The sequence below is a fragment of the Salmo trutta genome, chromosome 3 (genome assembly GCF_901001165.1).
Source record: "Salmo trutta chromosome 3, fSalTru1.1, whole genome shotgun sequence".
NCBI lineage: Eukaryota > Metazoa > Chordata > Actinopteri > Salmoniformes > Salmonidae > Salmo > Salmo trutta.
In genome coordinates, this window is record NC_042959.1 from 66549630 (window position 1) to 66561649 (window position 12020).

The 12020-nt window shown below is 41.4% G+C and overlaps 1 protein-coding gene across 2 annotated transcripts in view; it reads left to right on the forward strand.

Annotated features, from left to right (window-relative positions):
* LOC115184763 (copine-4) overlaps window positions 1-12020 on the forward strand; it is a 98747-nt gene that overhangs the window by 54006 nt on the left and 32721 nt on the right. For both annotated transcript variants that reach the window (XM_029745446.1, XM_029745447.1), the window contains exons 6-8: window positions 764-847; window positions 932-1021; window positions 9967-10065. In XM_029745446.1, the coding sequence (XP_029601306.1) occupies window positions 764-847; window positions 932-1021; window positions 9967-10065 (273 nt within the window). The remainder of the gene's footprint in view (window positions 1-763; window positions 848-931; window positions 1022-9966; window positions 10066-12020) is intronic.

Below are 12020 nucleotides of genomic sequence, written 5' to 3' on the forward strand. Positions count from 1 at the left end.
ACAAATAACGCAAAAAAAAAACGTAAAACGGCTGCCATTTCTTCCGGCACCATCTTACTGTAGACAATTCCCGATGACAAGGTCAGAAATAACCCTGTCGTGATGTTGAGGAGTTGTGTTTTCGAAATGCAATCTGCAATTTGACATTTCTACTTGTTGTCCAAAAGTGTTGAGAACAATCTGTGATTTTGTACTTCCCAGTGCTGCTCTTATTAGATAAGTCAAAAGTACCAAGACAATTTGAAAGGCGTTTTAGCTGTATACTGTAACGTGTTACAACCTCAGGGTCTGGAGTTATGTATGAGCTACAGTATTTCTTCAGCTAATTTAGCTGTTCAGGAGTTTTGGCACCCGGCTAGGGAGTTACCAGAGATAACCCTCCTACAGATTGCATCTCAGCTCAGCTCTATGAATCATTGAACAGGAAGGAGAGAGACCAGCCTCTCAGGAACAGATATAGTGGCAGAGAGTTAGATAGATGTCAGTACAGTATATTCTATGTATAATATATATTCCATGTAGATGACCTATACACACACAGGAGAGTTTTTAGAGGACCTCAGTGTGTTGTTGACTTTGATAAACGCATGAATTTGGACAACATGGCAACTATCTTCCTCACAACAACGTTAGGTATTTTATTGACCACTTTCACAGTTTTAGGGCCAAAGCGGTTGGGAGGGAAATATTGCAATCCCTCAGCATGGCATTAAGATGGTAGATGATGTATTTCTAAAAGCCCACTGTGTATCTCTCTGTGCAGGACTTTTTTAGCAAATCAGACCCTTTCCTGGAGATCTTCAGGATGAACGATGACGACACGCTACAGCTTGTGCACAGAACAGAGGTAAAACCAGTAGTCGTTTTGTTCAAACGGATCCATCCAATTACTTTAGCTTATTTACTTTTCTCTTTCCTGTTTCACTCACAGACTGTTATGAACAACCTTAACCCGGTGTGGAAAACCTTCAAGACTTCCCTGAATTCCCTCTGCAGTGGAGACCATGACAGGCCTCTAAAGGTATAGATGTGTCTGTCTGATTGATTGTATGTATGTATGTGCTTGGCTCTATGTCTTCTCTCCAGCCCAGGGGACCTGATTGACCACTTTTGCCACAGTAGTGGATTGACTGGCAGGTGAGCAATACAGATTTCAGCACCATGGCCTCAATCCTATAAGGGGTTTGTCTACTAGAGTCAGGAGGGAGGGCTGGACTAGGGAGGAAGGGGATTCTCTATAGCAGGGGTATTCAACTCTTACCCCTGGTTTTCTGTTCTACCTGATCATTAATACCACCCACCTGGTGTCCCAGGTCTAAATCAGTCCCTGATTAGTCTCTCTCTCCTTCCCTCTATTCTTCATTCCCTCCTCTCCAGTCAATCTGTCCCTGATTAGAGGGGAACAATGTAAAAATGAACTGGCTTCGAGGTCCAGAGTTGAGTTTGAGGGCTCTCTAGACGAGTCCTTTGTGGCTTGGCCTGATCATACAGAACCAAGACGGAGGACGTCTATTAGACCAGGGGAGTGGAAAGAGAGAGACTCTCAAACGCCCCGCCCCCACCACCTTTATAACTCCTCCTCTTTCATCCCTCTCATGTTCTCTTTCAGCCCCCCTCCCTCTGTCTCACATGGTCGGCATCTTTCCCCTTTTCCTTTATTGCCTCGTGTGTGTGTGTGTGTGTGTGTGTGTGTGTGTGTGTGTGTGTGTGTGTGTGTGTGTGTGTGTGTGTGTGTTATTGCCTTTTTCCCCCTTTCTAACTCCCTGGCATTACTAAATCATTAAACTACAGTTAGTCTAATGCGCGCCTGAAGGGCCTGCTCTAAACAAATACGACTTTCTCATTAAACATTTAGGCACCAACAATGAGCTGCAGCAGTGTCTCATTGTGTTTAGGGGCACTGAGTCTCTCTCTCTCTCTCTCTCTCTCTCTCTCTTGCTCTCTCCTTTCCTCTATTCTTCATTCCCTCCTCTCCAGCCAAGGAGTTAGAGAGGGTGGTGCTGAGGTGGAAGGAGGTTAAGCGCTCAACGCCCCCCCCAACTTCCCTCCCACCTACCTCTTGTCCCAATCCCTCCATGTTGCCAATCACACCTCTCCTCTTCATCCCAAGATTTCAATCAGCCCTGGTTGCCATGGTGTTGCTCTTTAGGGGTATGAGTGATGAGGTCACTGTAGGGTTGGATGTGTGTTGGTGGGGCCAACAGCAATTAACCCCAGGGCAGGAAATGACATGGCGCTAAAAAGATCATTCACATTTAAACGTTGAAGGCTAAGAAACTGTCTGACCATATTACTACCAACATTAACCGCACCTACGCTATCAGCAAACCTTTTTGAAATAAGTATTGAAATTATACAGAGCCACTGCTTAACAACCAGTGGTTTCAGGGAAAGAGCTTCCTGTTTGTCTGTTGGGATTGATCATCCAGTGGGACATGGTGAGTCCCATGCTGCCTTGCCCACTAGCACCATAATAGTAGCACATAATGGTAGCATCATAATAGCAGCATCATAATAGTACCCTCATAATAGTAGCCTCATAATAGCAGCATCAAAACAGTACCCTCATAATAGCAGCATCATAATAGTAGCCTCATAATAGCAGCATCATAATAGTACCCTCATAATAGTAGCCTCATAATAGTAGCACCATAATAGTTGCCTCATAATAGTACCCTCATAATAGTAGCCTCATAATGGTAGCACCATAATAGTTGCCTCATAATAGTAACATCATAATAGTAGCACAATAATAGTAGACCATAACGGTAGCATCATAATAGTAGACCATAACGATAGCATCATAATAGTAGCACATAATGTTAGCATCATAATAGTAGACCATAATGGTAGAATCATAATAGTACACCATAATGGTAGCATCATAATGGTACACCATAATGGTAACACCATAATAGTAGCACCATAATAGTAGAACATAATGGTAGCATCATAATAATAGACCATAATGGTGGCATCATAATAGTAGCACATAATGGTAGCATCATCATAGTAGCATCATAATAGTAGACCATAATGGTAGCATCATAATAGTAGCATCATAATAGTAGGCCATAATGGTAGCATCATAATAGTAGACCATAATGGTGGCATCATAATAGTAGCACATAATGGTAGCATTATAATAGTAGTATTATAATAGTAGACCATAACGGTAGCATCATAATAGTAGCACATAATGGTAGGCCATAATGGTAGCATCATAATAGTAGACCATAATGGTGGCATCATAATAGTAGCACATAATGGTAGCATTATAATAGTAGCATCATAGTAGTAGACCATAATGGTAGCATCATAATGGTAGACCATAATGGTAGCATCATAATAGTAGACCATAATGGTAGCATCATAATGGTAGACCATAATGGTAGCATCATAATGGTAGCATCATAATAGTAGACCATAATGGTAGCATCATAATAGTAGCATCATAATAGTAGACCATAATGGTAGCATCATAATGGTAGCATCATAATAGTAGACCATAATGGTAGCATCATAATAGTAGACCATAATGGTAGCATCATAATAGTAGACCATAATGGTAGCATCATAATAGTAGCATCATAATAGCAGACCATAATGGTAGCATCATAATAGTAGACCATAATGGTAGCATCATAATAGTAGACCATAATGGTAGCATCATAATAGTAGCATCATAATAGCAGACCATAATGGTAGCATCATAATAGTAGACCATAATGGTAGCATCATAATAGTAGACCATAATGGTAGCAACATAATGGTAGCATCATAATAGTAGCATCATAGTAGTAGACCATAATGGTAGCATCATAATGGTAGCATCATAATGGTAGCATCATAATAGTAGACCATAATGGTAGCATTATAATAGTAGCATCATAATAGTAGACCATAATGGTAACATTATAATAGTAGACAATAATGGTAGCATAATAATGGTAGACCATAATGGTAGCATCATAATAGTAGACCATAATGGTAGCATCATAATAGTAGACCATAATGGTAGCATCATAATAGTAGCATCATAATAGCAGACCATAATGGTAGCATCATAATAGTAGACCATAATGGTAGCATCATAATAGTAGACCATAATGGTAGCAACATAATGGTAGCATCATAATAGTAGACCATAATGGTAGCATCATAATAGTAGCATCATAATAGTAGACCATAATGGTAGCATCACAATAGTAGCATCATAATAGTAGACCATAATGGTAGCATCATAATAGTAGCATCATAATAGTAGACCATAATGGTGGCATCATAATAGTAGCACATAATGGTAGCATTATAATAGTAGCATCATAATAGTAGACCATAACGGTAGCATCATAATAGTAGCACATAATGGTAGGCCATAATGGTAGCATCATAATAGTAGACCATAATGGTGGCATCATAATAATAGCACATAATGGTAGCATTATAATAGTAGCATCATAATAGTAGACCATAATGGTAGCATCATAATGGTAACACTATAATAGTAGACCATAATGGTAGCATCATAATGGTAGACCATAATGGTAGCATCATAATGGTAGACCATAATGGTAGCATCATAATAGTAGACCATAATGGTAGCATCATAATGGTAGACCATAATGGTAGCATCATAATGGTAGACCATAATGGTAGCATCATAATGGTAGCATCATAATAGTAGACCATAATGGTAGCATCATAATGGTAGCATCATAATAGTAGCATCATAATAGTAGACCATAATGGTAGCATCATATTGGTAGCATCATAATAGTAGACCATAATGGTAGCATCATAATGGTAGCATCATAATAGTAGACCATAATGGTAGCATCATAATAGTAGCATCAAAGTAGTAGAACATAATGGTAGCATCATAACACTAGACCATAATGGTGGCATCATAATATTAGCACATAATGGTAGCATCATAATAGTAGCATCATATTAGTAGACCATAATGGTAGCATCATAATAGTAGCATCATAATAGTAGGCCATAATGGTAGCATCATAATAGTAGACCATAATGGTGGCATCATAATAGTAGCACATAATGGTAGCATTATAATAGTAGTATTATAATAGTAGACCATAATGGTAGCATGATAATAGTAGCACATAATGGTAGGCCATAATGGTAGCATCATAATAGTAGACCATAATGGTGGCATCATAATAGTAGCACATAATGGTAGCATTATAATAGTAGCATCATAGTAGTAGACCATAATGGTAGCATCATAATGGTAGCATCATAATAGTAGACCATAATGGTAGCATCATAATAGTAGCATCATAATAGTAGCATCATAATAGTAGACCATAACGTTGGCATCAATATAGTAGCACATAATGGTAGCATTATAACAGTAGTATTATAATAGTAGACCATAACGGTAGCATCATAATAGTAGCACATAATGGTAGGCCATAATGGTAGCATCATAATAGTAGACCATAATGGTGGCATCATAATAGTAGACCATAATGGTAACATTATAATAGTAGACCATAATGGTAGCATCATAATGGTAGACCATACTGGTAGCATCATAATAGTAGACCATAATGGTAGCATCATAATAGTAGACCATAATGGTAGCATCATAATGGTAGCATCATAATAGTAGCGTCATAATAGTAGACCATAATGGTAGCATCATAATGGTAGCATCATAATAGTAGACCATAATGGTAGCATCATAATAGTAGCATCATAATAGTAGGCCATAATAGTAGCATCATAATAGTAGACCATAACGTTGGCATCAATATAGTAGCACATAATGGTAGCATTATAATAGTAGTATTATAATAGTAGACCATAATGGTAGCATCATAATAGTAGCACATAATGGTAGGCCATAATGGTAGCATCATAATAGTAGACCGTAATGGTGGCATCATAATAGTAGACCATAATGGTAGCATTATAATAGTAGCATCATAGTAGTAGACCATAATGGTAGCATCATAATGGTAGCATCATAATAGTAGACCATAATGGTAACATTATAATAGTAGACCATAATGGTAGCATCATAATGGTAGACCATAATGGTAGCATCATAATAGTAGACCATAATGGTAGACCATAATGGTAGCATCATAATAGTAGACCATAATGGTAGCATCATAATAGTAGACCATAATGGTAGCAACATAATGGTAGCATCATAATAGTAGACCATAATGGTAGCATCATAATAGTAGCATCATAATAGTAGACCATAATGGTAGCATCATAATAGTAGCATCATAATAGTAGACCATAATGGTAGCACCATAATGGTAGCATCATAATAGTAGACCATAATGGTAGCATCATAATAGTAGTATCATAATAGTAGCATCATAATAGTAGACCATAATGGTAGCATCATATTGGTAGCATCATAATAGTAGACCATAATGGTAGCATCTTAATAGTAGCATCATAATAGTAGACCATAATGGTAGCATCATAATGGTAGCATCATAATAGTAGACCATAATGGTAGCATCATAATGGTAGCATCATAATAGTAGACCATAATGGCAGCATCATAATAGTAGCATCATAATATCATCATAATGTCAGTATTCTGATATTGAAGCAGTTTCCATATGACCCAGCTCTTCTAGTTCTGTCTAGTTAATGAGGGAAGCTAATGGTTTTGGATGAAAGTCCCGCCCTCCCCTTCAACCTCCCTGCCCCCTGAATATCCCTTCTTGTTAATTGGACAGCTACCCAATTGGTTGAGCCTTTCACCAGAGGAAAATAGAGTCGTGTAGAAAAGACACCAATTTAGCTCTCCTTGCCAAGCCCAATGAGGAGTCTCACCGTCTACCTGGTGGGGTATCTGGATGGAGCTGAGAGACAGGGCCTTTAAAGGGAAATGACCCTCTTGTCCTTGCATTATTCATGGTTACTTAAGGAGGAAAAGAGGGGTTGCTGTGGAGAGAGATGCGGATGGCTGACAAGCATGTGTCAATGTCCTTCTGATCCCCTTAACCCAGTGTCAGATTTCCATTCTATAATATCCACTTAAGCATGACCGAGTGTGTGGGGTGTGGGTGGATATGTGTTAGGGGTGTGGGTGTATGTGTGGGTGTATGTGTGGGTGGATGTGTGTGTGGGGGTGTATGTGTGTGTGTGTGGGTGTCAGAAGCAGTGATAGTGAATGATTCCCTGTGGAGTTAATATGCCTCTAGTTTTAATGGATAATAAAATGTCTTCCCCTCCAATGGGACTTTTCACAAGATGCTGTTAATGTTAGCTCAGGTTAACCTCCTTATCACAAACTGTATAATACAAGAGCATTAATTGAACACAAATGTATTAAACAGACGTTACAAGGCCACGGTTCTGACACTTTTATTTATCTATGATCCATGTGAAACCTAGACACACACACACACACACAGGGGCGTCATGCACCCATTATTTTAGAGGTACGTGAGGATGAAGGCTGTGTGTGTGTGTGGGACTGGCCAGCCCCCCTCTGTAATTCTGAGGATTTAGTGTTTTTCGAACAAGTGAAACAGCTTGTTCTGCAATCTAGAGCCATAATCATTATGCCTAATTGTAACGCTCGTTGTTAGAAGGAGAAGTGGACCAAGGCGCAGCGTGGTAAGTGTTCATGATAATTTATTTCACAACACACTCAAACAAAATAACAAACGGTGAAAAAACGAAAGCGCACAGTTCTGTCAGGCTCAGGTGCTAAACAGAAAACAACCTCCCACAAACACAGGTGGAAAACCGTCCGCCTAAGTATGATTCCCAATCAGAGACAACGATAGACAGCTGCCTCTGATTGGGAACCACACTGGCCCAAAAACAAAGTAACAGAAAACATAGACTTCCCCACCCGAGTCACACCCTGACCTAACCAAACATAGAGAATAATAAGGATCTCTATGGTCAGGGCGTGACACTAATACTATGTACAAAAAAAAGAAGTGAAAAAAGGTTATCTAAGCATACCTCTTTACCTGTTCAAATGTCATTTTAATGAATGATGCACATTGATTCTATGACAAATGTTATGCCTTAGGAGTTTAGTACAACTGCCACACTGTTACTGTATATACAGTGCATTCGGAAGTATTCAGACCCCATCCCTTTTTCCACATTTTGTTACGTTACAGCCTTATTTAAAAAATATTTAAGTAAATAAAAATCCTCATCAATCTACACACAATACCCCATATTGACAAAGCAAAAACTGTTTTTTAGAAATGTTGCAAGTTTATTAAAAGTAAAAAACAGAAATACCTTATTTACATAAGTATTAGGACCCTTTGCTATGAGACTCGAAATTGAGCTCAGGTGCATCCTGTTTCCATTGATCATCCTTGAGATGTTTCTACAACTTGATTGGAGTCCACCTGTGGTAAATTCAATTGATTGGACATGATTTGGAAAGGCACACACCTGTCTATATAAGGTCCCACAGTTGACAGTGTATATCAGAGCAAAAAACAAGCCATGAGGTCAAAATAATTGTCCATAGAGCTCCGAGACAGGATTGTGTTGAGGCATAGATCTGGGGAAGTTTACCAAAACATTTCTGCAGCATTGAAGGTCCCCAAGAACACAGTGGCCTCCATCATTCTTAACCACCAAGACTCTTCCTAGAGCTGGCCGCCCGGCCAAACTGAGCAATCGGGGGAGAAAGCCCTTGGTCAGGGAGGTGACCAAGAACCCAATGGTGACTCTGACAGAGCTCCAGAGATCCTCCGTAGAGATGCGAGAACCTTCCAGAAGGACAATCATCTCTGCAGCACTCCACCAATCAGGCCTTTATGGTAGAGTGGCCAGACGGAAGCCACTCCTGAGTAAAAGGCATATAAAAGCCCGCTTGGAGTTTGCCAAAAGGCAGCTAAGACTCTCAGACCATTAGAAACAAGATTCTCTGGTCTGATGAAACCAAGATTGAACTCTTTAGCCTGAATTCCAAGCGTCACGTCTGGCGGTGAAGCACGGTGGTGGCAGCATCATGCTGTGGGGATGTTTTTTAGCAGCAGGGACTGGGAGACAAGCAGGATCGAGGAAAAGATGAATGGAGCACAGAGAGATCCTTGATGAAAACCTGCTCAAGAGCGCTCAGGACCTCAGGCTGGGGTGAAGGTTCACCCTCATCAAATCAAACGCTGTGCATGTAACTCAACACTCTCTCTCCTCCTCAACTGACGATACTGTCTGCATGCACAAGAGTATCTAGCGACCTGCCTAGCATATCTTTGCTCGGTGGCGCACCTTGGAAGAAACCACTTACTAAGGAGAAAAGGGAGGGGGGTGAGGGGGTACTCTTTGCCTGGTCCAGTTAGTGTTCCCCCTCTGCAAAATACCACTGACAGATCTTTTTATAAGAAATTATGATAAAACGTGTGCTTAAAAATTAAGTGTAGTAATTCATTTAAAAATGTATAATGTTAAACAAAATAAACATACACGCACACACAAATGCAATGCTCTCTCTCTCTGTCTTACATCAAAAGCCTTCTTTCACATCCTCAATTCTATATTTCATGAGACTATTAAAACTCCAGCAATGTCGCCTTACTGATTTATTAATGGAGAAGCATCACAGGGGAGTCTGCTCTAGTTTTCTGAAACTGGTCCCAGTGAGTTGTAATGAGTGTGAACACCAGGGGAAGAGCTTTCAACCATGCCAGAATCTACATGACACCACAAAGTTAGTCACATTCAGTCTGGAGATCTTGTTCAACTGCAGCATTCACAGATAGGTTAGGTGATATGTTCATATTGACACTGTAGTATTTGATCATTAACTGAAATCCCTTTTTCTAACCTACTCTTTCTCTCTTCTCTTCTCTTTCTCTCTCTCTCTCTCTCTCTCTCTCTCTCTCTCTCTCTCTCTCTCTCTCCCTCTCTGTCTCTCTCTCTCTCTCTCCCTCTCTGTCTCTCTCTCTCTCTCTCTCTCTCTTTCTCTCTCTCTCTCTCTATCAGTGCACAGTGTGGGACTGGGACTCCAATGGGAAGCATGACTATATTGGTGAATATCAGGCCACATTCAAAGAGATGAGAGGGGCAATGGATGGGAGACAGGTAGGCTGTACAGGTGTTGTGTGAGTTTATAAGTGGGGTTGGCTGTTTTTTTAGATAGCATTGGGTGTTTTTCTTTTAGGTAGCGAGGGCATCAATCAGGTTTGTAAAATGTACATTTCTAGATGCCTGTCACGAATTCCCCCGGTACTGCTGCTCATTCCGTGCACCAGTTCCGGAGTTCTACATCACCGGCCTTCTAGACTTCACTGAACTGTCTAATTACACACTCCTGGTTACCATTTTTCCTGATGAGTAATTGTATATATGTGCCCTCTGTTCCACATTGTCCTGGTCGATTATTGTTACCATGTCTGTTGGTCCTGTGAATACCTGTGTTTTGGCGTTCGTGCTGCGTGTTTTATGCAATTGTTATTACGGGTCCCGTGCAGTGTAATTACTGGTCTCGTCCCGTGCATTGTTATTCCGTGTCTCGTTCTGTGTATTTATTAGAGGTTTAACCTCGTTCTTTTGTTTGGGTTACATCCCTGTGTGTTTGTATACGTGTTTGTTTTGGGCTTCGTCCCCGTGCCTTTCATGGCATGTTGTGTAATTTGGGTGGAGTATTAAAACCCTCTATTACGTATTCCTGCGCTTGTCTCCAGTCATTTATACAGTGACAATGCATCCATATCTTTTCATTATCATCATGCTTGTAGCATCTGGAATTTGTCGAATGAGAAAAATAAAAAATTAAGTCACAAACTTTTTTGGGGTGTACATCTACCTACTCATTTTACTAGCCCATAAGGAAACATGGTCATTATTATATACCTAAGACTTATCAGACTGTAGGAATCAGACTCTGATATGGTTCTGTACTCACTGCAAAGTATGTCTCTCCAGATGATATGTCAGAGCAGAGAGAAAGTGGGTTAGAGAGGCAGAGCTCATGTGGGTTGCCGACTGGAGATTTGTTTTCATCCAACTCCTCTGAAGGTTTATCTAGCGTCCTCTCTCTGGGGGATGTGACCAGAGAGTAGCTTCCTCTCTCTGGGGGATGTGACCAGAGAGTAGCGTTCTCTCTCTGGGGGATGTGACCAGAGAGTAGCTTCCTCTCTCTGGGGGATGTGACCAGAGGGTAGTGTCCTCTCTCTGGGGGATGTGACCAGAGAGTAGCTTCCTCTCTCTGGGGGATGTGACCAGAGGGTAGCTTCCTCTCTCTGGGGGATGTGACCAGAGGGTAGCTTCCTCTCTCTGGGGTATGTGACCAGAGAGTAGCTTCCTCTCTTTGGGGGATGTGACCAGAGGGTAGCTTCCTCTCTTTGGGGGATGTGACCAGAGGGTAGCATCCTCTCTCTGGGGGATGTGACCAGAGAGTAGCTTCCTCTCTCTGGGGGATGTGACCAGAGAGTAGCTTCCTTTCTTTGGGGGATGTGACCAGAGGGTAGCTTCCTCTCTTTGGGGGATGTGACCAGAGAGTAGCATCCTCTCTCTGGGGGATGTGACCAGAGAGTAGCTTCCTCTCTCTGGGGGATGTGACCAGAGGGTAGCTTCCTCTCTCTGGGGGATGTGACCAGAGCGTAGTGTCCTCTCTCTGGGGGATGTGACTAGAGAGTAGCGTCCTCTCTCTGGGGGATGTGACCAGAGGGTAGTGTCCTCTCTCTGGGGGATGTGACCAGAGAGTAGCTTCCTCTCTCTGGGGGATGTGACCAGAGAGTAGCTTCCTCTCTCTGGGGGATGTGACCAGAGGGTAGTGTCCTCTCTCTGGGGGATGTGACCAGAGAGTAGCGTTCTCTCTCTGGGGGATGTGACCAGAGGGTAGTGTCCTCTCTCTGGGGGATGTGACCAGAGGGTAGTGTCCTCTCTCTGGGGGATGTGACCAGAGAGTAGCTTCCTCTCTCTGGGGGATGTGACCAGAGGGTAGCATCCTCTCTCTGAGGGACGTGACCAAATGCAGCGCTCCACAGGGAAGAGTAGGACAGAATCCTTCAGGAAAAACCAAACAAATGACAATG